The sequence below is a fragment of the Perca flavescens genome, chromosome 18 (assembly GCF_004354835.1).
Source record: "Perca flavescens isolate YP-PL-M2 chromosome 18, PFLA_1.0, whole genome shotgun sequence".
NCBI classification, from domain to species: Eukaryota; Metazoa; Chordata; class Actinopteri; order Perciformes; family Percidae; genus Perca; species Perca flavescens.
The window spans coordinates 23,574,402-23,601,231 of record NC_041348.1 but is presented as its reverse complement, the minus strand read 5'-3'; the positions used below and the strand labels follow the sequence as shown (position 1 = coordinate 23,601,231).

The 26,830-nt window shown below is 42.3% G+C and overlaps 1 protein-coding gene across 2 annotated transcripts in view; it reads left to right on the top strand.

Moving 5' to 3' along the window:
* The window catches only part of sipa1l1 (signal-induced proliferation-associated 1 like 1), an 88,896-nt gene that overhangs the window by 50,759 nt on the left and 11,307 nt on the right, over positions 1-26,830 (top strand). The window contains exons 4-19 of one of the 2 annotated variants that reach the window (XM_028605059.1): positions 2,891-3,021; positions 3,339-3,708; positions 3,814-4,922; positions 5,206-5,425; positions 5,909-6,039; positions 9,209-9,397; positions 10,087-10,261; positions 11,490-11,593; positions 11,903-12,060; positions 17,891-18,470; positions 20,637-20,735; positions 22,061-22,236; positions 22,587-22,886; positions 23,398-23,547; positions 24,116-24,249; positions 26,667-26,764. In XM_028605059.1, coding sequence (XP_028460860.1) covers positions 3,474-3,708; positions 3,814-4,922; positions 5,206-5,425; positions 5,909-6,039; positions 9,209-9,397; positions 10,087-10,261; positions 11,490-11,593; positions 11,903-12,060; positions 17,891-18,470; positions 20,637-20,735; positions 22,061-22,236; positions 22,587-22,886; positions 23,398-23,547; positions 24,116-24,249; positions 26,667-26,764 — 3,858 coding nt within the window. In that variant the 5' untranslated portion in view covers positions 2,891-3,021; positions 3,339-3,473. Of the gene's footprint in view, positions 1-2,890; positions 3,022-3,338; positions 3,709-3,813; positions 4,923-5,202; positions 5,426-5,908; positions 6,040-9,208; positions 9,398-10,086; positions 10,262-11,489; positions 11,594-11,902; positions 12,061-17,890; positions 18,471-20,636; positions 20,736-22,060; positions 22,237-22,586; positions 22,887-23,397; positions 23,548-24,115; positions 24,250-26,666; positions 26,765-26,830 lie in introns of those variants that run through there. The other variant, XM_028605058.1, reaches the window with a different exon arrangement.

Below are 26,830 nucleotides of genomic sequence, written 5' to 3'. Positions count from 1 at the left end.
ATCGTGGACAATCCATTTGGGTCGGACTTGCGTTTATTTTTGTCAGGGTTTTAACCGCTTGAGGTAAGTTAGCCTACTACTAATGTTTAGTGTCATTTCAGCCTCGAAAGCAAACAAACATAACAAACATACTGTGATGTCTCTACTCGTCTGTCTATACTCTACTAATGCAGTATCTATTCAACAAATTAATAACTTTATAATGATATAACAAAATGTACTGTATACATACCTTTTTGCTGTCGCTGCTTTTAACACTCATCTGATGTCAGCCTTCTCCGCACAGCATGTGTTCTCCGTGCAGCGCGCAGTAACACGTGTCGAAAATAAACACGAGGCATCAGTGATTTTATTTTGCCTCTAGAGGCCGCTATTGTAATGCATGATGCCAGCAGACCCTTCTCAGCTCTCGTGTACTGTGTAATGAATGACAGCGCGTGGTTCCCAGCCGCTCCAGCAACGGACGCAACCAGAAAAACCTATCGGTATGGATTTTTGCCGATAACGATAGTTCCACCAATCAACTATTGGTGCCGATTAATCGGCAAAACCGATGAATCGGTCGACCTCTAGTATTTAGGGGATTTGAGTTTAATCAAAGGAGCTTTGAAAATGTAAAAAGAATGTTGAATGTTGAGACTAAAATGGCTGCTTATGAGCCTTAAGATACATTTTACAGTACTTATGATCTCCAACAGGAAACCTAAAGGCCTCTTTGGCCTACCAAAAATATCCTCAAAAATCCCATCTAAACAACTCACAAACAGCGTTAGAGTAGAGGAGATACTGTAGTAGTAGTGTCATAAGTACTGCCCACAAAGCAGATCTTTAATGGGCCAGTTCCCTCACTTCACAAAAGACATTTTCTTAAACAACTTGTGGCATTGATCCATGCAGATAGTTTTTATTAGGGCTTGGTATTGGCAAGAATCTGGCAATACAATACGTATCGCGATACATGGGTCACGATTCAATATATTGCAACATATTTAGATACTGTGCATAAGGCAATATATTGGGATTTTTTTGACGTATAATTTTAGAAAAACTAATATTTAAAAAAAGACGTGATTTACTTTAGGTAAACTATTCGGTACACAGAAAATCAAACTGCCAGTTTGGGATTGTGGTCCACAGGTTCTTAGTGAGCAAATGTTTATATGCTAAAGTAGGCCAAAGTTCAGCCATAGCTACATTGTTATATTTCTAGCAAATAGTCAGGCACTGCTAGGCACTGTTAGGCAAGGACACTAGTGGTGCGTCTCAGCATAGCCATCTACCGGTAGGGGGTTTAAACACAATATAAACGTGAACCACTGTCTTACATGAATATTTTTTAACGTAAAAAACGATATTGCGCTTTTGAAAATCTATACAGTATTGCAAAATAAAATATTGCGATATTCAAGTGTATCGATTTTTTATTTTTTTTTCTTACACCCCTAGTTTTTATGAGATATCTGTGACATTGCTGACACAACCCCAGAGTATGGGAGTGATTTGAGTAAGTCTGTTAGTGCTACTTAGTGCTGTATAATTACATTTGAAAAACTCAACAGTAATGTGTTGTGTTTTGAGAATCTGATACATAGTAGTGTGGAAGAGCGAGGTGGTACACCATTATGGAGGAGCCAGTAGACAAACACATGCAAATGGAAGTCTTTCCTCAGCTCTTATATTGATGGCTGTGGAAGGCAATAGCTGTTAAATCATTTGTTTTTATTGTTTGTTAAGATGTTGAATTTTTTTTTTTTTTTTTTACACATGGTTCTATATTACATTAATCTCCTGAGCCCTTCAGGGGAAATTCCACATTGTGTGGGCTGTTCAAGGTCTTTTTACAGCTTGTGTCATGGCTCCTTTTGATGTTATGAAGAAATAGCCAAACAAGAAAGACATGTTTTCCTTGGGGAAGGCAAGAAGAATTAAATCCTGGAGCTTCTGCAGTTTTACAAGGTTTTCCAGAATGTGTACAACTACTCAAAAGGAATAAATGTCATGGCTTCCTTAAATAAGGGCTTCAACAATTTAGCATCGCCCTTTCCTGAATTTTGAGTAATAATTAATTAATTAATTAATGTAATAGACTTGTTTGAAGAAAAAAAAAAAGGTCACAACCAATGCTGCAGTAGTCTGGCTTACCAGATGGACAGTGTGGGTATGAAGCCATTCTCCTCTACTTTCACTGTTGATTTTGCATGGGCACCGTCACTGCATCCAGACCTTAGCTGTGTCCAAGACTATTGTGATTGGTTTGAAGAAATGCAAACAAGCCAAAGCGCTTGACTCGTGCAGCCAGAGCATGCCTGGCAATGCAGGGCTTTTGCAGAGGCTCGCTATACATCAACATTTATTCACTGTTATGGATCAAATGCCACAAATGCTGGCTTTGACAATTCCCTGATGCAGCTCGATTTTAGACTGGTGAATGTCTTATGTAGTATGAACACCAAATGCCTCCCCGTTTGTAACTAAGGATTTGTAGTCTTCAAGCCCAAGATGACGAGCCCCAATGACAACAAGGTTGTTTTGGGCAAAGTTTCTACAGACCAGACATTGTCAATTTTCACACTGTGTAATACTCCGCATAACCAATAAACTGATCTTGAAGTGTAAAAATTGGTCCGCTTTCCCATCGAGAAAAATGTAGCTGTGAGTCAAATCATTGGCTGTAAGTGGTCTACTGTGTGACCCTATACCATTCATGAAAATGTGCAGTAGTAGTAGTTTCCCATGGTTTACTTTATAATGGTGGCTCTTTGAGTATCTGAAATAAAGGTACAATTTGATACTGTAGAACATGTGATGTCGGATGTTCTCTAACTTGATTGGTTTCCTTCCTGCTTTCCTTTCTACCTATCCTCTTTCTCTCTCTGTATTATTTTCTCAGTTCCTGAGTTGGTCCCGTCCAGACTGAATTTAAGTTCTCCTCTAGTATGGTTGCAATGAAGACTGCTTTTTAGAGACTTCAGCTGTGAAAGTTCACCATTAACACATTTGTGTTCATCAAGCTTCTTCAAGGTACAGCATTTTTTTTTTTTTTACAAAAGTCTTGAACTGTGTTGTGCTATGAGAATATTGAAGCATGTGTTTATTGTTCTATGTAAGGTATATTTGACCTTTTTTTTTATTTTTTTAATTCCAGTATTTGATTTGTAAAAGTTTAAAGCCAGTCGTCTTTGTCACATTTTAAAAGCCGTAGGGTATTGGTGAAATTCTGCAGCATACTGTGAATGCTTCCATTCCTTTTATTGGCAATGCTTTACAGTAATTTGTCGATTATTAATTATTTAACATTGAGCCCTATTCATGTTTTCTTTTTTTGGCTCTTTCTGCAGCATCAAATGTATTCGTGAGACTCTCTCATCACTTCAGTCAGTGGGCATTATGTTGACCCTAATCTAAACCCATTAGCAACCCATCCCTACATTTTCCTCCCATCTCCCTTCCCCACACCCTTTCCCATCTCCATCATGACCAGTCTGAAGCGTTCTCAGACAGAGCGCTCGGTTGGGGGCTCAGTGCCGGCTTCTGATGAGTTTTATACCCGCCGCCTGCGATTGCCCAATGGAGGGGCACCACCACCCCGCAGTGAGAGCGCCCACATCTCCTCTTCCTCCACCACTGGCACCAACCCTGGTGTCCCCAAGATGGGGGTTCGTGCTCGTGTGGCTGATTGGCCCCCAAGGAAAGATGGGGGAGGAGGGGGTGTTTGGCATATCACTGTGGAAACCGACTCCCCCAGCTCTACAAACACCACTAGCTCTTCAGGATCAGGAAGTGGAGATAGAGAAAGACTTGTAGGAGGGGGAGGAGGAGGAGGAGGAGGTGGTGGAGGAGGAGTTGGTGGTGGAGGAGGAGGAGGAGGAGGTAGTGGTGGCAGTGGAGGAGGAGGGATGTCGGCCGTCACAGCCCACAGCAATCTGTCAGCCAAGCTGGGCCACCTGATAAGCCCCCAGGACTCATCCATGCTGCGCAACATCCACAACACACTAAAGAGCAAGATGCATGGCAAGGGAAAGGACAATCGCTTCCTGTCACCAGATGGCTATCTGGGCTCACCTCGCAAAGGCATGAGGCGCATCCGTCAACGCAGTAACAGTGATATAACTATCAGTGAGCTGGATGTGGACGGTAATGAGGGCTGGTCATTCTCCGGGTGGACACCCATGCACCGTGAGTATGGCAGCACCTCATCCATAGATAAACATGGTGTGTCAGGAGAGAGCTTCTTTGACATGCTCAAGGGATACCAGTCCTCTGAGGCCCCTGATCAGCGAAGCCCAGCTCCAGACAAGCTAACCGAGCTACTTACCGTGGCCCCAACAAAACAGCCTGCCCTGGACTTGCCAGATGGGCCGTTGGGTCCAGCCAGAGGTAGTCCTGCCAGCCGGCTGAAAGAAAGAGAGAAGCACTTGAAGAGGAGGTCAAAGTCAGAGACCGGTGGAGAGTCAATATTCCGTAAGTTGCGCAGCGTGAAGGTGGAGGGGGACTCCTCAAGGGCTGGCTCAGATGCTGAAGATGGGGGGAAAGGGGATGAGAGTGGCCCACCTCCCAAACCTTGGGCATGTCAAAAAGGCTTTGCCCATTTTGATGTCCAGTCTCTACTCTTTGACCTCAATGAGGTAATCCATAGTCGGCAGTCTGGGTCCAAACGGAAGAACACCACTACCGGTGCCTCGGCTGCTGCTGCCGCCTCTGCTTCGGCCACATCCTCTCTCTCCTCCAATCAGAGTGGAGTGTACGGGTCACCCTGTGGCTCACAAGAGGAGTTGAGTAAGGAGGGGACAGGAGGAGGACACGGTACCAACCCGGTCTTGGACCCTGGTGATGACAAGAGTAATGACCTGGTGCTCAGCTGCCCTTGTTTCAGGAATGAGATTGGTGGAGAGCGAGAGAGGAACATCTCTCCACCTAAACAGGTAGGTTTTGTGCAAGAATCTACAATAATGACATTTTTATAAAATATGTATCTAAATACGGTTATATGCATTCATTTTTAAAGAGATGACTATCTGGGCTCTCCCATTTTAAGTCTAAAACTGCAATATTAATTCTTTCTGACCATTTTGAGACCATCAAAATTGAAGATAACTTAAAAGTTAATTACTGTATGTTAAAAATGCACTAAAGATTAAATGTACGTTAATAATGTAGTTATCAGCTTACTTGCTTTACTTGTACTTGTCTTCCATCCCCCAGCAGGGCAGCATAGGTAGTGGTGGTAGCTCAAGCAATTCTTCTGGAAGTACAGAGGAAGGACCTTTGGATGCCATCCTCACTACTCATTTTACTAATGCTGGTGTGGCTGTGCTGGAGGCTGCCAAGGACGGGCCGAGCCAACATGCTGACAGGTCCAAACGTTACATTATGGAACATGTTGACCTTGGCACCTATTACTACCGAAAGTACTTCTACCTCAGAGGTGAGCAAAATAGGATAGTCTGGGCTAGATTCATAGTTCTTGATTATTGATAGCGGTTTCTCCATGTCTGGTTTGTAAGTTGTCTGCCCTAATGCTGTTGACTGTATACCGTATATTGTGTTAATCTTAAAAAAAATATACCCAGAATTGGCAAAGAAAATGGCATTTTCTAACAGCCAAGCTTTAATCCGTTTTGACAATTGACACAATATTCCATATAAATGCAAATGCATCCTGCATTTAACTAGGAATAAGAACAGTTGGCAAGCAATGGAGGAACATTACTAAAGTTATTTTTTTTTACATGCAAGGGACATTTTTTTTTCACAGTCGAACAATAGAGTTGAGCTTTAAAATGGGCGTAAGTGGTAAAGTCGTCCTTTAATTTCCCGAGTTTTCTTCCTTTCTGAAATTTTTTTTCCTCTTTCACATCATCCTTTTCTGTACATCCCTGCCTAAAATCCCATTCCTACTCACCCCTAGAACACTGGAACTACCTGGGAGTAGACGAGAATCTGGGCCCAGTGGCAGTGAGTTTGAGGAGGGAGAAGTTGGATGAACACAAGGAGCATGGCCAGCAATACAACTTCAGGGTCATCTTCAGAACGAGTGAGGTACATTAAAATGGCCACCAGGACCTCTTAAACTAGCTTGATTGTTGTTTTTTAATTGATCTGTCCATTCACCAGGATGTACTGTATTTGTAGCTGTTCCCTCTTGGAGCCATGAATGTTAATGTTGACAAATGTGTCAATATTTAGTACACTCTTTACTGAGTGATGTTACTGAGAAGCTCTTATGAGTTGTGTAGGAGTAATATAGGATCAGCACTCAGCCTTTCTTACTGAAAAACCCGGTTGGAGGAAGACATTATAAAAGCTTTATCTCAAGGTTGTCAGATATGGCTCAAGACCTTAGATGCCACTGCCTCCATTCCTTAACTCCACCTCAAATTATTGCATGTTTGATTTAATTTGAAATGTGTTTTCCCAATTGTTTATTCACAATGCTCAATCTGTAGTTCACAGTGATCGGAAATCTGCAAATTCCCTCTAGGCTTTGCTGCCATCCCCTCCTATAGACACACTAGAGCCAGAGATCCATGTCCTCATTCTCTGAGCTGAACGCCCACCTACCATCTTTGTCAGCCTTCATCTGTAAAGGACTGAGCTGTGCCATCTCACAGCTAAACGAGACTAAAATAGCGCCAACGGTATTTGCGTAGAGAAGCGAAAGCAATGCTCTCGTATTGAAGAGCACCATGAGTAATAGCCCTTGCAATCTCTTGGGATGACGCACGACCCACTGTGCTGTGTTTTCCTCTATTTTCTTCCCTTCTCTTGACTCCCTCTCTAATTACTATTTTCAGAACAGGGAACTGGGCAGGTATAGATATACAGTATATGTGTGGTTCTGTGTGGGAGGGAGGGAGTGGGATGCACTGATGTTGAAGAGATCGGACCAGTGACCACTGAGGACAGCTTTTGTCCAATCTTCAGTGAGAGTACTTTAGTTTGTTTAAACCCGAGGGTGTTGGCACTGACCTTGAGCCTACCGAACACTGAAGACACACAACATAAAAGTGATTCTTAAGAGCCATGGGACCACTACGGATATCCAGCTGTGTTTATTTGTTCATAATGGATATTCAGGTCCTGGTCCTTCTACAGTCCTCGTGATTTATTCATGGATGTCATCCTCGAGTTTGTTTTAGTCTCAAGCCTAAGAGTCTTCATAGCTTGCTGAACCAGACAGAAAACATGGTTTGGCAGAATCAATTTCTAGCCTGGAATTTGTGGAAAATTGAGTCCATGATGCATCGATGGCCATGATTATCTTTAAAAAAAAAAAAAAAAATGCTATAAATTGAATTAAATTGCACAGGCCTCCTTTCAGTTTTCCAAATATATTACCAAAAATCTAGTAGTCTGTACCTATGACACCAAAATTACACGATACTCGATACCAAAGTCAATACCACCACAAAAGAACAATAATACTTAAACATCCATTTCTTTATTTAAACATTTGAACATTATAAAAAACAACAATAGGGATAACAGTCACATAAAAAAGCGATTACAATATAGATTTACAAAATAGATATATAATAAATATTTAAACAGTTGAACATTATAAAAACACAACAATAGTGGCATGTAGCCTTTAAAAAAATAAATAAAACGAAACTATTACAAAATACACCAATTACAAAATCACAAATAATTAGAAAAAACAACTTATACCACTGTTCTCTCCTGGTAGACATCCTCTGGCTGATACTGGCAAAAAAAAGAGAGAGATATTTTAGTTATTTAAAAAAAAACTGACAATGACTAATAAAACAGTGGAGGCTACAGGTGCTAAGGTATACACACACACACACACACACACACACACACACACACACACACACACACACACACACACACACACACACACACACACACACACACACACACACACCTTATACTCTGAATGCAAGCATTAGTTTAAATTCACTGACATGGTGGCAGGCTTAAAACATTTCTTAAAACCACTAACATTTCAATAATTATTTAATCCAATGACATTAGGCTCCATTTTGCTGACAGGACACATGCTGAATGGTGATGCATGGTAGCCCATTAGGAGGTAGTTAATAATGGTGCAGTGCGTCATTAACAAACAACTGGCTATCGCAAACATTACATGGAGCGTAATGTTAGCTGGTTTCACAGCAACAGTGTCAGCTGCCTCAAACAAACATTTAGGGCCTGTGTTTCAGGATAAGGATTAGAAGTTTTCCAGTTTGTATATGATGTTAATATGACTTAAATGTTCCATTAAATTCTTGGACGAGATCGGGATGCCGTTTCAGGTGCTTCGCCAAATTCGAGGTGTTCCCTCCTTTTGTTTGAAATGAACGATGGCATCGTTTGCACACCGGCTTCAGAGCATCAATTATATGTCCCTCGTCATCTGCCTCCTGTGTGCTTGTAGGCGTTCTTTTTCTTTACCACTTGTGGACCGACTAAAACACTTGCGCATATATACATTCGTTACCAACGGTACCTACACTACTGCAGAAAAACAAGTTCCGTCATGTTTTAAGAACGTGTGTACCGACATGGTACCGAAGTACCGGTTCTTGTGACATCCCTGGTTCTACTGATTGCTGGACAGCTAGTTTTGCTTTTGTTAACCAGCTTTAGGGGGATTTTGACACCAACACATTGCACAGTGCAGAAAATGAGGGGGACTAGCTAAAAATGTTCACAACCACTAGAACAATTATCTAAGCAGCAAATCAACTGATTCTGTTATTGTGACCAAGCATTTGCAATACCCCAGTATAATATGCAATAAAGATAAAATCACCCTGGGAAGTGTTTCAAAATGTTCAACACTTTGTATTCAGTAGTGGTGGTAAGAGAACGTGTTTTACACTGATCAATGAAGGAAAAAAATAGGACATGACTGTGGCATTGTTGTATTTTGGACCACTCATGTAATCTTATCTCTAATAGCACAAGTTTTTAATAGTACGTCAGTGTTTTCACTCAAAGACACAACTGCAGACCAAGACATGACATGTCACCAAATATATGATTTACTCAAGCTTAAGGATAGCTTAATGAGTCAACAGTGAGGCAACAGGATAAGGTGTACATGTTAAATTACAGTATAATATACTTGATGTATTAAGTAATTTCCACAGTTTCACAGCGAATGAAAAGAACTTGTCCTGACTCTTGCATGTCCTATTTTCATTCCCTCTTCCTCTGGTTGTCCTGTCTCCAGCTAAATACCCTGAGGGGCTCCATCCTGGAAGATGCGGTACCTTCCACATCCAAGCATGGTCTAGCTCGAGGCCTGCCCCTCAAAGAGGTGCTGGAGTACCTGGTGCCTGAGCTCAACGTCCACTGCCTGCGCCTGGCACTCAACACCCCTAAGGTCACTGAGCAGCTAATGAAGCTGGATGAGCAGGGGGTAAGGATACAAGTTGGGCTGGGTAACTTTGATTAATTCCATTGGTTGTTCATATTGGAAGAATTCCTTTTTTTTATTACTGCTATCCAATTAGTAAAAGGACCGTATTAGTCAGACTTCATACTGTCATCATCATTCCTTTAAAATATGATCCATTCAGCATTATTGCTCATTCTTTGAACTAAAGACGCACGTTTCCGCGACATTATCCTTTTGTGTTTTATGAATCATTTTATGTGTAGGTGTTATATTTTCCAAAGGGGGAGTTCTCATTGTGGAACAGAATTATTTATTATTTTTATTTTTTATTTATGCTTAATTTATCCATGCACTACCACAGGCTGTTATGTGTAATTTAAGTAGAGAAACTCCCTCACGTACCAGCCCACATGCACAAACACACACCTCAACCTAAAAAAAGGGAGAAAAACACATAACAAGCCCTTTTGATTCTCATGCTCCATAATGCAATCATCAAAAGCTGAACCTCAACCTCAAAATGTCAACATGATTTCTCTGGAAAATGGCACTGCGATCACTGCAGTACAACCCAAGGTGGTTATTCTTGAAATGCCAACATGAGTTCCCCCTAAAATGTCAACATGGTTACACTGACATGATTTCTAAACCATAATATACACGTGTTTCTCCCTTTTGTAACTGCAACAGCCTTGGTTTTCTCTCCATAGTTGAGTTTCCAGCGGAAGGTGGGGGTGATGTACTGCATGGCAGGCCAGAGCAGCGAGGAGGAGATGTACAACAATGAATTGGCTGGTCCTGCACTGGAGGAGTTCCTTCATCTGCTGGGGGAGAGGGTTAGACTCAAAGGCTTCACCAAGTACCGGGCCCAGCTGGACACCAAGAGTATGTACATGCCCAGAAATTACAAGTTGATGGTGTTACTAATGCCTGATCCACAGCAGCAAACTTCTCATTGATTATCTAGCAGTCTTGTGTTTATGAATAAAGCCTCAAATGTTTGAAACGCTTTTGAGACTTCTGCTTCTCCCTTCTGCCCCTCACTCTGTCTGCTTTAATCCCTCTAACTTCCTTTCAATGATTTTTCTGTTTCCTCAGTACGTGCTGCCTTAAAAACAAATGTGCCTTTAATTTCAGACAGATGGCCCCTGGTGTCAGATTATTATATTGGGAACACTGATCCACTGTGTGTTCTCCTCTTCCCTCCTTTGCCCTACCACCTCTGCATTTGCTTTAGACAAGATGGATGTCTACGTCATGTCTGCTTTAATATTTAACTCCATACTTTCCTTACATGAATTAAGTCTTCCCTTGTAATGCTCCGTGAGATAAAAACTCCCAGTCACTTTTTGCAGGACATGTAATACAACCTTCAGTAGCCTCTAGTAAATTAAATACAGCCATGCAAAGCACTCCAATAGAAGGACTGTAATTAATTGAGGTAATCTAGCTAGGTTAAGTATGGCCTTTTAAACACCTTGTGACTGTTTTTGTTCTCTGAACAGAGCACATCAATAGACTGTGGAGGTGGTTATTAACATGCAGTGGCTCTCTTTAGGGCCAGAACCGGTTAAGAGCTCAGGGAACACAGGGCCATCTGATCTGCATTTGCAGCAGAGGAAGATGGGGAACATAATGATAATGTTTGGTTATACTTGTTCATTCATTTGGTTATGCAATTCATTGTATGGGAGTTTATAATTGGAATGTTTCAGAGAGAATTACAGAATATTTTGAAGAGTTTTTTCAGTTGACTGTTGTCTGTCCTTGTTCCTGGATATTTTATAAACTTTATACTTTATAAACATTTCTCCATATCTGACTACATGGTTTTTATAGTTAAGAAATACAGTGTTACAAAATAAAGATTTAATACCCAATTAGTTTTTTGCCATTGTGAAGCCATAGTTTTAAAATGATTTTAAACTGTCAATATTCTTATATTCTTACTTAGTATTCTTACTTGGGAATATAAATGCTTTTTCCATATCTGGGTGTGGGCCCAGAAACCGACCCTACATGAAGAGAGGGGCCTAAGATCAGTAAAATATTGTAGTTTTTTTTACTGTATTCCAAAGCATGAGAAATTCACATGTATTTGTATCCCCCTCAGCTGACTCGACGGGCACCCACTCCATGTACACCACTTACAAAGAGTATGAGCTCATGTTTCATGTGTCTACCATGCTGCCATACACACCCAACAATAAGCAACAGGTAGGTTATTTAAAGGGCTCACAGACTCAACACACTGAAGTCTTTGTCTATGAACATGTTGCAGCTATTTATTTATATTATAAATGGTAATGTAGGGCAGACTGTCAAATACATGCAAAAGTATTTTTAAATTTGAACGTGCAGTTGAAGTTCTACATAATGCATTATTAGGTAAAGCACTACAGAACGTTTGTGTTCACAGTGCAGTGTACATTTTATGTTAACTGGTTCAAAAGTTTTGTGTTTTTGTAATTTAATAGAACTCAATATCTAACGCAAGTTTCTCCTGCGGTCTCTTTGCTTCTTCAGTTACTCCGGAAGCGTCATATTGGGAATGATATCGTCACGATCGTGTTCCAGGAACCCGGGGCGCTCCCTTTCACCCCCAAAAATATTCGCTCACACTTCCAGCACGTCTTTGTTGTTGTGCGTGCTCACAACCCATGCTCCGACAACAGCTCCTACAGGTGAGATTCACTTTTCACTTTCACCAAAAGTATACACCTATCCCTGCTGAAACAATAATGCTCTTACTTGTTGCTTCAAATGGTTGTACATCTCTTATTTCCTTTGCAGTTCCACCAATACATCATAGAGTAGGCTGTGGGTGTTGAGAGCCCTCTCTACCACTCCCAAATTTATTGTCCGAGATGTGTAATATGGAATACAGTGTACCAGCCTGTACTCATTTTTTTTTTTTTTTTTTTAAGAAATAATGAACTTTCTGCCTGTTCAGCTGTGAAGGACATTTCATTCTCATTCTCATTGTTTATTCCTGTCTCTGTCTTGTTATCTAGTTTTCTGTCAATCTCTCTTATCTTGGTCTCTGTGACTCCTCCTCCCTCTCCCACTAATGGCTGTTTTTATTGCTGTCTGAGCACATTGTGTGAGGTCTTAATTGTCTCCCGTGAGGCTACTTTGTTACTGACACACGTGGACAAAGAGCCCAGCAATAGAGTGAATTTTGAGCAAATACTGTTAACACAAGCCTTCTGTAATTCACAAATGTGAATGAAGTTTTCTGAAGTGAAAACTAATTTCACACACTCCATAGAGGTAAAACATCAGGTTTCAGAAGTAAATTTCTGTTTCATACTCACCACAGGGAATTTGACTATGAGTCATGATGTGTTAAGTAAGTATGACCTAAATGATTTGAAGTTTTTTGGTGTGTATTTTGGTGGACATTCACATACACACAGGACAGGGAAATATAGCACACTTCTTGTATTTAGTATGGCTCCGCCTTCTGAAGTACTGGTTCCCTAACTTTTTTGAACCATGGCCCACATACACACACACACACACACACACACACACACACACACACACACACACACACACACACACACACAGATGCTTATCAGTTTTAACAATGTCAGATTTAACATTTGTATTTATTACATTCTTATTATATAATGCAAATCTTAAATAATGAAGTATAAATGGTAGGGCTGCTCCCTCTTAGTCGATTAGTCTTAGTCAACTTAGATTTCTTTAGTCGATTAGTCATATTTTATGCTTTTTTCATGCTGAATGGCTTATTTCTAAGAAACGTACGAGCACATCTCTGGTAAACACAATAATTAAAGTGGTGCTTTTGCATGACTCTTTGCGGAGAAACTTAGATTTACAGATCTGTTGATTAAATCAACTAATCGATTAGTCAATACAATTGAATGAGTGTTAGTCGACAAAGAATTTCTTCAATCGAGAACAGCCCTAATAAATGGCTGCAGTCTAAATTTTTTTTAATATGAGGTCTAGTTTAAGTCTAACTTATCCAAAGATATTACAGCACCACTGCTACTGTATGTTTACCAAGAATTATGGTGTTTTTCCTTAAAGAAATATATTGTCATTGTAAATAAACCCTTAACACATGTTGCATATGCTTAGTAAAGTAGTGCCAATGCAATTCTTTTTTTTTCACATGGATGCATCATCACAGTTATGAGACTTTTACTAGTCTAGACAAACAAGCATCACATAGTATAAGGCAATGGTGACCCTGAACGTGACTTCCAATGAACATGTGTTGTATCGTGTGAAAAATGACTCACTTCCTTACACAGGTTGATTAAAGTCTGATTATTCATTTTTTATGACAATTTCATGTGACGTCTTTGAGGTACACAGGAATCTTCTCTGTGCAGTCTACTGCACATTAAAAGTGTTGTGACAATGACCGAAAGAAAAAAAAAACTGTTGAAATCCATTTCGGGGTCTGTAGGGAGTAGCTTCATACAATTTCTAACCCCAAAATTTGCATCCTAAGCCTAAATGACTAGGTGCTGCGGTTAGAATATACAGTATACATTGTATATGTTCCTGAATTTCATAATTCCCTGACTTCTTACCTCTGTTCCGATGTCTAGAACACAGCATTGCATGTGCCCTAGCCAGAAAAACCACCACACAAACATGGTTTCTGCTTTGAGGACTAGTTGTCACAAGTAGACAAAAACAGGTTATATGTACCTACCTCACATACATACCTCTTAGCCACTCACTCCAATAGGTATTGACATGTTCTTTTTCTTGTCTTGCCTCAGTGGGCAGCTGGTCGTGGATACTGGAAAAGCGGAACTGCCCACACACTGGATATTTATAAGACCACAAATCACTGAAACCACAGGAATGTGCTCTTTCATTTCTGCTACCAAACCTCCTGCCACAAGGATCACACAGCAGCAACACAGCCCAGCAATCCCCATTACACTACATTCTCGTTTCTCACTCCCTCTCTGGCTTCCTCCTCACCCTTGTTTCTCATTCAGTCTCTCTTTTTTTTTTTTTTTTTTTTCATTCAGTTTTTTTTGCTCTCTTTGGTCTTCTCTGGCTCTCAAACCTCTACCTTTCTCTCTCTGTCTCTCCATCACTTCTTTCTGTCCTGTATGAGTCACAGGTCTATGGTTGACTGACTCACAGGTGTTTGAGATCAGCACAAGTGCTTTTAGAGCTCCAGAGTAATGTATTGAGTGATGTTGTGGTGATGGGGAAGAATAAGAATAAAAGGTCACATTTTATTTTAACCATTTTTTCAGCCTGCTTATAACTACTTCAGCTGCTCTTCTCTGAAATGCCCTGTGTGATTCATTTGTTATCTACTGAAAAGCAGGCTGATATTGCCTTGGTACTAAGTCGCTTACTTTGTGCTTCGTATAATCTGTCAGTTTAAAAATTAAGATTTTATGTGCTAGTACGCTGCAAGGTGAAAGCTAATTAAAAGGACAATTATTGGTTACTTTTTAACTGGGTTTTGTTTTGTTGATATTTTCAAAGTTCCATATACTATAATATATATAAACTGGGCTGGCTTTCTCAATCAATGACATCATTAATTGAGGAATTTCAAACCGGGACGTGGCTGGGTTTTTTCAGGCAGTTGAGAAGAAGTGCGGTCTGTGGGAGAGCGAGCTCCTTTTGTTGTACTTTGTACATCTATTAAATACATAAAAAAAAAAAAAACTAACGCAACAAAAAATGGGAAGAATCCCAAAAAGCATAATAGGGGCTCTTTAAATAATTTTTTATGAGGGTAAGAAGGTTCATACTGAAAATGCACTAGTAGTTCTGTTAAAACAGACACAAATGCCTGCTATAATAGCTGCAGGGACGTTTATGTCAGTGTGTTGGTATGACCCTTCACTTACACACGTGTATACATGCACTGCTTTCTCCCTAAATCTTGTTTATGTCAATGATTTCAGTACATGTGCCATGTAACATTTTGACATGCTACTGTAGCAACTACTGAGGGTATTCCCAGCAACACTGTACCATAAAGGTCTGTGCGTTCACTCTTTGAGGCAATTTCAACCAGAATAAAATGGTTTCCTCTCTATCCTCTGTCTGTCACAAACAAGGAAAGGTGGAAAATGAGGTCAACAATTTGACGTGTAGTATAATTGAACACCACACGTCTCCAGGACAGGGTGTCTCTGAGGTATGTTTAGAAATATGTGGGTGACGTTTTGACTTTAGTTGCTTATTAGACAAAGCGATTAATCCTGGTGGCAACATGTGTGCTAGTGCATGTCAGCAGGGAGGCGTGTGGGACGAGGGCCCCGACTTTCGGTGCTACTCTCGTCGGCTGGTAATTATCACCCGAGAGAGGATCTGTGATTGAGCTCATTTGGTCTGGAGAGGTTGAGGACAGGTGTCCCATACAGGCATTAGGCTTTTTGTGGGTCAGAAAAAGCCTACTAACCTTTTTTTTTTTTTTTTGTCAACCACTTCAGACTGAGACATTCAACAGATCAAGTTGTAAATCAGTTTGTCTCACATAACCATTCCAGCAAGCAATAATTCCCCTATGCTTTCAGAGTCTCCCACACAGTCATCCTTTCTCAGCCACATTTTCCTTTTCCCTCATTCTGGGTTTTCTGGAGCTTTGAGCAGGAGATTTGGAATAGTACCCTCCCCTCATCCTCCTCCTCGACTTGCCTTCCTCTCAATGGCTGCACAGCTGAGTTCCTGACATACCAGACGTGGCAAACGGACTCAGATGGCCATTCCAGGGACTGAATCAAAGGAAAACGGGGTTTGGATAAGGGAGGTGGAGAGCAGGGAAAACACGGAGGTATAGGACCTAGACAAGAAGTGCATACAGTATTGGGACAAGGCAAATATACATAGCCTCCACACAATAGAAAATGTGTTAATACTTATTACGTACAGCATTTAGACTTCTTCTTCGAGTCCGTTGCAATTTCAGATGTCGTTCTGCCAATATCTGGCGCAGGTCACAGCTGATGGGGTTGGTTCAGCCAGGTCCTGGGGGCTGCACTGGGGGAGCGTTTTCACACTCCAGTAGGTGGGACATTGTCTGTACTGCTCCACAGCTGCATGTGTCTTCTCTCTGGTGGTTCCATGCTTTCAGAAGTGCTTTGCACCTCCCCTGTTCCACTTGTATTCTGTTGAGGGTCTTCCAGGTTAACCATGGGAGGTCGTGCCCGCTGGCGAGACATTCAGTCGGGGTGATTCCTCTTTCCATCCAGTCCTGGGCTCGTGTGTTTAGCTGGTTCCACTCATCTTTCCAAATGTTGGTCCTTGCTATTTCTTTGGTTGTCTGGAGAGGGGGGGACTGTCTGCAGGAAACAGGCTCTGGATTTCAGTGAGGGGTGGAGGTGCTGTGTGTCCGTGCAGGGGGTGCCTGGTGTCAAACTCCTGTGCTCTCCACTCGTCTTGGGCGACGATGGATTGTCTGATGTGTGTGTGTGTGGAGGGGCAATGCCAGCTAGAGCGTAGAGGCACGGGACTGGCGTTGTCTTTATGCGCCCCGTGATAATGCGGCAGGTGTCGTTGAGGGCTGTGTCAATCAGTTTGGTGTGGTGGGAGCGGCTCCAGCTTGATAACGCGTATTCGGCTGTGGAGAAGCACAGGGCTAGGGCAGTTGCGCGGATGGTTGGTGCGTCGGCGCCCCCTATTTGAGTTTACCAGTTTGCGCAGGAAGTTATGCGAGTGTTGACCTTGGCTTTGGTGATCTGAAGGTGAGTTTTGAAAGAGTGTCCTGTCGAGTGTGACTCCGAGGTACACAGGGCGGGGGTGGTTGGAGAGTTTGTGGCCATCCCATGAGACGCTTGGTTCTTTTTCCGCATCTCGATTTTTTTAAGATGGAAGCTGCATAGTTGGGTTTTTGATGGGTTGGGTTTCAGGTGGTTGCTATTGTAGTAGGTTGTCATCTCTTGGAGGGCACTTTCCAGGACAGGCTCAATCTTCTGCAAGTTCTCCTGTTGGGTGGTGATGCAGAGATCGTCCACATAGATGAAGCGGCGGCATTGTGGGAGGGGGGGAGTTGTGGTTGGTTTTAGACTAAGATTGAGGTAGACAACAGATAATCCAGAAACCAAAAAATATCATATTTGCAAGAGGAAAAAGATGGAGACTGAAACTAGGTCTGTTGCCCTTTCCACTTTGACATTATGTTTTTGTTTTTGTCTTGACCGTTAAGAACTGTGCCTTTTATGTTCCCATACTTGAGTGAGCAAACCGCATGAGGCTTTAATGCTTTAGATCATACATAACATTTATTTTTTGCTTTAAATCTTAAAGACATAATTACTTGCTTGGATGTGATGTGACATTCTGAGTAGATTTACAGTTGAATAAAACACTTACTGTAAGCCGCAGGATCTATGATGTTGAAACGAAATACCAACCCTAATTTGGCCAAATTGTTTTTGTCAATACTGGAACAACTGACTTGTTAACCATCACTTTTTTCTCTTCTCCCATTTTCCTACTTTCTCTTCTTGCCTGCTCTGTTCTTCCTGGTCTGCTTTTTTCCTCTAGTGTTGCTGTCACTCGTTCCAAAGACGTGCCCTCCTTCGGCCCCCCTATTCCAGAAGGCGTGGCTTTTCCCAAGTCCTCTGTGTTCCGGGACTTCCTGCTGGCCAAAGTCATCAATGCAGAAAATGCTGCCCACAAGTCGCACAAGTTCCGTGCCATGGCCACCCGAACGCGCCAGGAGTACCTGCGCGACCTGGCTGAGCGCCACACCACCAGCACACCCATCGACCCCTCTGGGAAGTTCCCCTTCATCTCACTGGCCCACAAGAAAAAAGAGAAGAGCAGGCCGTATGAAGGGGCAGAGCTGCGCAGCCTGGGGGCGGTGACCTGGCTGGTCCACGTTGAGGATCACGGGACCGGAGGGGAACTGGAGGCCCTCCTTTCTATCTCCAATGACTTTCTCATCCTGTTGGACCAGGAGGCCAAGGCTGTGGTGTTTAACTGTGCCACTAAGGACGTGATTGGCTGGACGCTGAGCAGCCCTGCGTCTTTGCGGATTTTCTACGAGCGGGGAGAAAGTGTGTCCCTGAGGAGTATCAGTAATAATACAGAGGATTTCAAAGAGGTGGTCAAACGTCTAGAGGTTAGAAGACACGCGCACAATACATGACATATGTGATAAGACTGATGGTTGTGTGATCAGCATGCTTAGATAATGCAATTCCAACACTGGTTCTCGCTTGTAATCTGTTCATCGAGTATTTGTTTGCTCTATTTTCACAATTATATCAATCATTGACATTTGTCGGTATTCCTGCCCTCTGCTGTCATAGTCGAGGACATGACAATTAGGCTACACATTCAAAATTAATTTAGGTCAGTTGGTGCCAAGTTTGACAAGAGAATTAACATAATGTAGCCAATTTAACATACTTTTTTGGTCCCTGTAACCAAGTGGTTGGCATTACTCACACTGCAAAATTAAACCAGACTCCATGTTGGTAAACGGAGTAAGGCAAAAGAATGGCCGAGGTGACAAACATTCATTCGTGTGAGCAGACACGTACCGAGAAACCAAACTAAAATGCTGTTTGCTGCCATTGATCATTTACCTGGCCCACTCACGGTCTCTCCTACTATTTACTGTTGGCTATCAGTCTGCCAGAATGACACAATTTTTGTGTTTACGTGCCAAAGCTGCTGTCTCATTACTGGTCTCATCTTATTCAGGGAGTTTCAGAAACACCTCTGGACAACATACTCCTAATGGCTCATACACTTACACATACAGTAAAGTGGTGATAGCTCTTCCTTAGCTGTTTCCATGGAAACTGGTTGGAAAAAAAGGTGTTTTCTTATGCAATCATCAGTGCTTTAGAAATACATTCATTTCCCCAGCCTCTCCCTACCTTCAATCTGTGTGTGTGTGTGTGTGTGTGTGTGTGTGTGTGTGTGTGTGTGTGTGTGTGTGTGTGTGTGTGTGTGTGTGTGTGTGTGTGTGTGTGTGTGTGTGTGTGTGTGTGTGTGTGTGTGTGTGTGTGTGTGTGTGATGGTATTTCATAATTTATTTATGTAACCTGGATTGAGTTCACCATCTTTGATTTGCAAAAATGCATACAAACATATTGGGACACACGTACATCGTTCTGTGGCTCACTTTCATGTTGCATTTTATGCATCTGGCGTTAATCTTCAATCATTTGGACTACCTCGCTGCCAGAAAGAGGAAGGGAAGTGGCCTTGGGGCTCTCTCTCTCTCCTCTGCGCTCTCTTTTTTTCCCTCTTGTTTGCTCTTTATCGTTTCCTTTTTTCTTGTACGCTCTTCCTCTCCCACGCGCACATTCAGAAACATCAGAGCACCATAACAATTCCTATCAGGGTGCCAGTCTGCAGCATGATTTATTCACCCATCCTTGAGTTTCACTTCCATTTATCTTTCACTGAGTTGGACTTCTATAGAGCTTTTGCTAACTCCCTGATTAGACAAAGAAATGCAAGGTCTCCTGAAGCTGCCAGGAGCGTATCTAGAGGGAGAAAGAGAAGGATGAGTTGTGACTGACCACAAGGGGGAAAGTGGTCGGGAATGAGGATTGGCTTTACCAGATCATTTGTCAACTTATTGGTTGCCCTTTGCAGTTTGGCGGGTGCTCCTGGCGGTTTCTCATCAAAAATTAAACTATTTTCAACTTTTCCACCTCACTCCCTGTGTTCAATAAGCACCGCCGCTTCACAGCGCTCCCCACCGTGCCTGGATGCTAAGAGTCACATCCTTCCATGAAATAAACAAAGTTCAAAAGTGTCTCTCCTAAGCGACACATCTCTGTGTGAACACAGCTTCAAGCTTTTATTTCTGTCACTGTGTGTGTGTGTGTGTGTGTGTGTGTGTGTGTGTGTGTGTGTGTGGGTTTGGTGTGTGTGTGTGGGTCATGATTATTTATGGTCCTACATCTCTAAGGGATCACTTAAGTTTAAAAGAAATCTTCTCTTCAATTTTAAGGAGGAAGCATATATTCATATGCACTGAACATGCCCACACACATGCAGACCTACACATTTGAAGACTTATTCCAGTATTTTATTAAAAGTTTGTTCTATTCTACACATAAAAATAGTGTTTGGTGGATTTGCAAATTTGTCTGAGGGTTTGGAAGCTATAAATTTGCTATCCTTTTCCCACAATGTCCCCTTTTCTATTCACTTGTTTCCCCTCACCTCTTTTTTTTTTATCATCTTCTTTATCCTTTGATAATTCATGCTACTTAATCTTCCATCTGTACTTTGTGCATCTCTCTGCCCTCCTTACATCCAGTTCCTGACTAAAGGCTGTGAGACATCCGAGATGACGCTTCGTCGAAATGGCCTGGGACAGCTGGGCTTCCACGTAAACTATGAAGGCATCGTGGCTGAGGTATCTGCCTGCTCATAAGCCAAATGTTCTTCTGAAAATGTACTCTGAAAAAGTACATTTCTAGTGCATTGCGGTAGAACACGTGTTTGCACTGAAGATCTGAACCTTACTCTACTGGTTAATGTGATGATCTGCCCTTGTATTAGTTTCTGTTTTTATTGGATTAGTTTTTTAGCTGTAGCTTTAAAGTAATTACTGATAATGAATCCTTTATTTCACAGTGCAGGGAGAGAAAGTTGCCTTGTTGCAGTCTATTGCTTTACAATTGGTGTAACCGTAATAACCAGTACAACAGAATTTTACACGTTTTTATATTTAAATCTTTAGTTGGTAACTTTTTGATATTAATGAACGTCCGTTACATTCAAGCCATTGCCAAATGAGTTGCTACAAAGCTAATTGAGACTATCAGCTCCACACAACTCTCTCTGGATTTCTCAGTATGACTATGTTCAGAAGATTGTGGCGTCCGGTGACTTTCCCGCGCAGAAACTCAAGTGAAGATAATGACCTCTTCTGAAGAGTCCATCATTTTTTTTTAATCCTCTGTGTCTTTGGCTATTTAAAATGCGTGGAGGAGGGGTGGGAGCGCGTGCGCGACCCATAAAGTCTGTATCATGTGGACACGCAGACAGTGTTGTTGTCATTACTTAGAATTCCTCATGGGGGCGACAGAAACTACGCACTATCGCTTTAAAGGGGCGCTATGCAGTTTTGGCAATTTCTTCGCTTTTTGCTCGCACTTTTCTCTATAGAGCTCCACCTACAGCTTCGGAATAGATGTTTGGTAATGCTGTTGTAAAAACTTGTTGGCGACTCATGACCACTGAGGTTTTTCTCGAAATATTACCCGTCTCTCCCGGGTCCGTAACATTATTTTTTTTTCCTACAATGGAGACCTGATGACGAAAGTTGCAAGGGTGGTTTTTTCGCTCACAGGCGCTAGGGGGGAGCGACCACCATTCAACCCAAAAAAAAGTCATATAACCATTCCAATGACTCCGAAGCTGTTCAGTTAAGGTAAATTAAGCTAAAATAAACCTGCATAGTTCCCCTTTTAAGCGAAAAGAAAGTCTTCTTCTCGTCAATGGACTCTTCAGAAGAGGTCATTATCTTCACTTGAGTTTCTGCGCGGGAAAGTCACCGGACGCCACAATCTTCTGAACATAGTCATACTGAGAAATACTACATACATACGGAGAAAACTAATTTTAAACATACATGATGGCATATGTGGACACTTTAAATATCTTGGATATTACTGTTTGGATAGTGAAGCATGTCACCACCAGAGCTCTAATGCAATTAAACTCCGTTACTAATAGGTGGAGCCATATGGTTACGCCTGGCAGGCAGGACTGCGGCAAGGAAGCAGATTGGTTGAAATCTGCAAAGTTGCTGTAGCAACGCTGACCCATGAGCAGATGATTGACCTCCTGCGGACCTCAGTGACCGTGCGTGTGGTTATCATCCCGCCACATGATGACGCCACACCGCGCAGGTAGGTGGGGATGGGAGCGGTGCCATCATTTTTTTCCCCTTAAGTTAATTTGCTAACCGCTTGTTTGTTAATATATTAATTCAGTTATCTGGAGATACAGTTAACAGAATTGCTCTCGTACCTTTAATTCACTGGTGATTCACATTACTTCAAGAGACCAAATAAAATACTAGAGCACCTAGCCAATAAAAATATATACGTATATTGCTTTGTTTTATTTGTGCCATTGGATATTTAAAAAGTCACAAATTCTAAATCTTATTTCAGACGTTTACAAATCCCTGCCAAGAAGAAAGAAATGCTAAATGAACTCTCACTGACACACACAACCCTTTCCTCCTCTTCTACAGAGGCTGCTCAGAGCTCTATCGGATGCCGGTGTCAGAATACAACAAGGGCGGCGGCAGCAGCAGCAGCGATAGCGGCTCCTTCGAATACAAGTTCCCCTTCCGCAGCAACAACAACAAGTGGCAGAGGACCTCCAGCAGCCCTCAGCAGTCACTGACTGCCTCGCCACAGCCCCACACGCCCAACCGGGCCATCAGTTTGGGTAGCTCAGTGGGGAAGACCCTGTCAGCTGAGAGGCTGGAGAGGGGCGCCGCCATCCCACGCAGTGTCAGTAGTGATGGACGGCCCCTGGACACCAAGAGGTTAGAGCCCCTTGGCTTTTTAGATATGGATTATGAGACTACAATATTTATCATTGCAAATTCCGCAAGCTAGTGTATCGACAAAACACACAAACGGCAGCCATTGGGTATGTAGCTGATTTCTAAACCAAAGCTTTTAACTATTCATGTTATTTTCGTGGGAACTGTGGCCACAACGTAGCAATTAATGGAATTTCCTCTGAAGGAACAACTTAAAATATTTTGCTCCTACAATGCTTTGTGTTTATTTCATCTTCCTTTACTTCCTCTAGTTCCACGTGCCTGTGTGTGTGTGTGTTCCTGTGTGTGTGTGTGTGTGTGTGTGTGTGTGTGTGTGTGTGTGTGTGTGTGTGTGTGTGTGTGTGTGTGTGTGTGTGTGTGTGTGTGTGTGTGTGTGTGTGTGTGTGTGTGTGTGTGTGTGTGTGTGTGTGTGTGTGTGTGTGTGTGTGTGTGTGTGTGTGTGTGTGTGTGTGTGTGTGTGTGTGTGTGTGTGTGTGTGTTCGTCTTCCAGGATGTCTCCGGGCAGTGAGAGCTATAGCTTGGCCTCCTCCTTGGCATTGGGTCGTTCCCCTCACAATCGCAGCTCTCCCAGCAACCTGTCTTGTTCCAGTGATGCCTCCGGAAGCTCTGCTCACTGGAGACAGAAGTCCATGCCTGAGCAGTAAGGAAGAGGGGTAGGGGTGGGGCTGGGTTGGTTTCAGAGTAATTTTAATGCAAATTATGATGTATCGTATCAGAAGCAACAAATTCTCTGACTATTACAAAAAAATTTTTTGCTGCCTTATGCCACTGTCTTCTGTTACTTCTTAATTTGTCATGTTCTTTATCTAATTAGAAGTGATAGAAACATGTTAATCTTCTTTTAACTGTCATGATCGTATGGTCATGAGCTGATGTATTATAGTGTTACAAAGACCTTACTGGAGTCCTTGTTTTACATTTAGGAAGCTGATTTATTGAATTCCACAATTGTAACCGTGTAGGAAAAGTGAGGTGATGACATTTCTGTGTAATATTATAATGGTCTTGACAGAACATCTTTTTTTATACTTCCACCCACTACAGCCTGTGGTCAAATGCATTGTCTTTCAAACACTGTCATTGTGTCATTTCTAGCTCTGCATTTTTAGTATCAGTGGAAACACACTTTTAGCTGATAAAGTTTTTTTTTTTTTTAAAAAGCTGCATAAAGAAATCCCAGTATTCTGATTTGTGTGCTCTTTTACCAGGTTTGCAGGCAGCCGCCACTCTCCGATGTCTGGGGAGAGACGAGAGGTGGTTGGAGAGGGCGGGTCCAGTGGAAAGTCCACTCCCAATTGGTCAAGAATGGAGGAAGGAGGAGGAGCCGAACGAGGATCAACAGGTAATTCTATCTTGTGGAGAAATAGTGGAGTAAATACAGTAAACCTTTATCAGATAGGAAGGTGCAGTGGCTTAAAATTCAAGGTAGATTCTGATATTTTCAGCAATGTAAATGTTTTTTACTCATGCAGTTTCCTAAACCTCTCTCTGTGTGCGTGTGTGCGTGCGTGTGCGTGCGTGCGTGTGCGTGCGTGTGCGTGCGTGTGCGTGCGTGTGCGTGCGTGCGCGTGTGTGCGCGTGTGTGTGTGTGTGTGTGTGTGTGTGTGTGTGTGTGTGCGTGCGCGTGTGCGTGTGCGTGTGCGTGTGCGTGTGGGGGCACTTGACAGGAAATAAATCATCCATATTTATCCATATTACTAAATCCTTTGAAATGACAGGTATCCACTCCAGAATATTGTGTGTATGGTGTTTGTGTGTGCCTCCTCATCTGCAGCTAGTGACAGTTTTTTGGAGCTGAGATACCAACTCTGACAGCATCCACAATCCTCTTCTACCTCCTCCTTATCCTCCATCTCTTCTGCAAGCTTTGAATATTGCCTTCACAGAGCAGGTCTTAATTTCTCTGAAAGCAGACAAAAAGGTGGAAAGATAATGAGACAAACGAAAAAAAGGAAAGGGGTAATATATGGGGAAATGAGACCAAACAATAATCTCAATTAAAGTATATGGATTTTTCTCGGTTACCTGTCACGTTATTCTATATGGTTTAATAAAGAAGAAAGAGAAAGGGGAGACATTCCTTACTTTCCTGTCAACAAAGTTGGCCAAGCTTCCATTGTGTTTCTTTCCTTCCCTCGCTTCCTCCCTCCCGTCTGTTCCTTATTCTCCACTGCCATTTATGTTTGCCTCCCATTCATCTTTTTATTCTCTTGTACATTGGCTTTCATTTTATTTACGAGTATTCTCCCATGCACTGTTTTTGGGGAGTTTCCTTCTTTTTTCCCAGCTCGGTCTCTGAAAGCCACAAAAACTACATGCCACTCTGATTCCCAGCAGGATGTTGCTTTGGTGGATTGTTGATAAGCCTACTTTCAGCCATGTCCTCAACCTGTTCCTGACCACCACAATCAGAGAGAAACGCCACAGTCTCTCATTTTGTGGTCGTTAGTGGCACTTATGTCTTTATTGGGCAGGGTGGAACAATGCAGACTGGGCCAGCTCAGACTGTGTCAGCCAAGTGTTCAGCCCTGCACAGTCTACTTTGGTGTCTCTGTGGTTTAGGGTTCTGTCGTTTCCTCTTCCTTAACATTTTTACCCCCTTGACCAGAGTCTTCAGCAACGATGATGTGGCCGTGCTCTGTACAGAAATAACACAAGTCATGCAAAGGGCAGAATACTCACTTTTGCTCTCTCAATTCCTGTCACACACAAACAGGACATTAACTTAGCCCTTAATGTAGCCTATACATGGTTTTGGATTAGAGTAATTATTGCATTGAGTTTTCCTGTTGCATCTATTTAACACACCATTTGCTCCATTTTCTTTTGATGTCCTGTGGCAGGTTTATGATTAATTCATGGGTTGGGTGTTGAGATCTAGAAAATTGCCATTTGTCGTGACTTCCTTTCATATGCACAGCAACTTTTAACTATCTTACTTAGTATTTTTTAGTTTAACAAAGCCTGCAGGAGTGCACACATTAATCACAAGGGGCTGTGATATCGTGCTTTTGTCTTTTCATGAAATATCAGGCTTTTCGTACTCACATCTGGTGGACCAATCACATCAATAACCATGCTTAAGAAGCAAAACATCTCACGCATGTAGTCACATATACTGTTTATATATGCACAGGCACTCAAACAAGCAGGCATGCACATGTGGAACCATCTCAGCGAGGCTGATGGGCCGCTATGCAGAGAAAACTATGTGGAGTAATGAATATTCTAAGTGAGATATTGGGGGGTGGGGGGGTCACTACATTACTAGATTCACCCCAGCAGATGTTCTGACACCTCCCTTAGCTCTGCCTTTCACGGTGCTGTGGTCATTAGCTGCATACTCTGTATGTCTTGTTGAATAACATGTAGACAATTACACAACTGTCCCATTTATACCCCGAGTTTTGCTTCAGGACACACACACATTCCCTCACACGGAACAGCTTGCCCAGAACAAACAAAGCCAGCAGGGACCGTCTGGGGAGAAATATCTGTTTGATGTTTGTTACTTTTGATCATAAGTGATCTGTGTTTTTGTCCATGGAAACGGCACAGGCAGAATGAAAACATTGCCATCGTTATGAACCTCCAGGAAGCATGAGTGCTGTAGTTGCAAAATACACATAAGTGACCAGAGAGGAGAACGACTCCTCTGCTGAATCATCAACAAATCATCACTACCAATCACCACTACCGCTGGGTTCTGTGCTTGTGTTTTACTAACCCCGTCTGTGTTTATTGGTTTATTTATTGCAGAGGCCCCAGTCTCCAAGTCTGGTCAAGGCTACTCTGGAGCTCCCCGCATCCAGAGGCAGGAGCAGGTCATCCACCTCTCCCCGAAGAAGGGCAGCCAGGTCAGGCTTTACACCCGTCTTACACTATTTACTTAACACCATCAGAACTTTGACAGTACAGTTTAA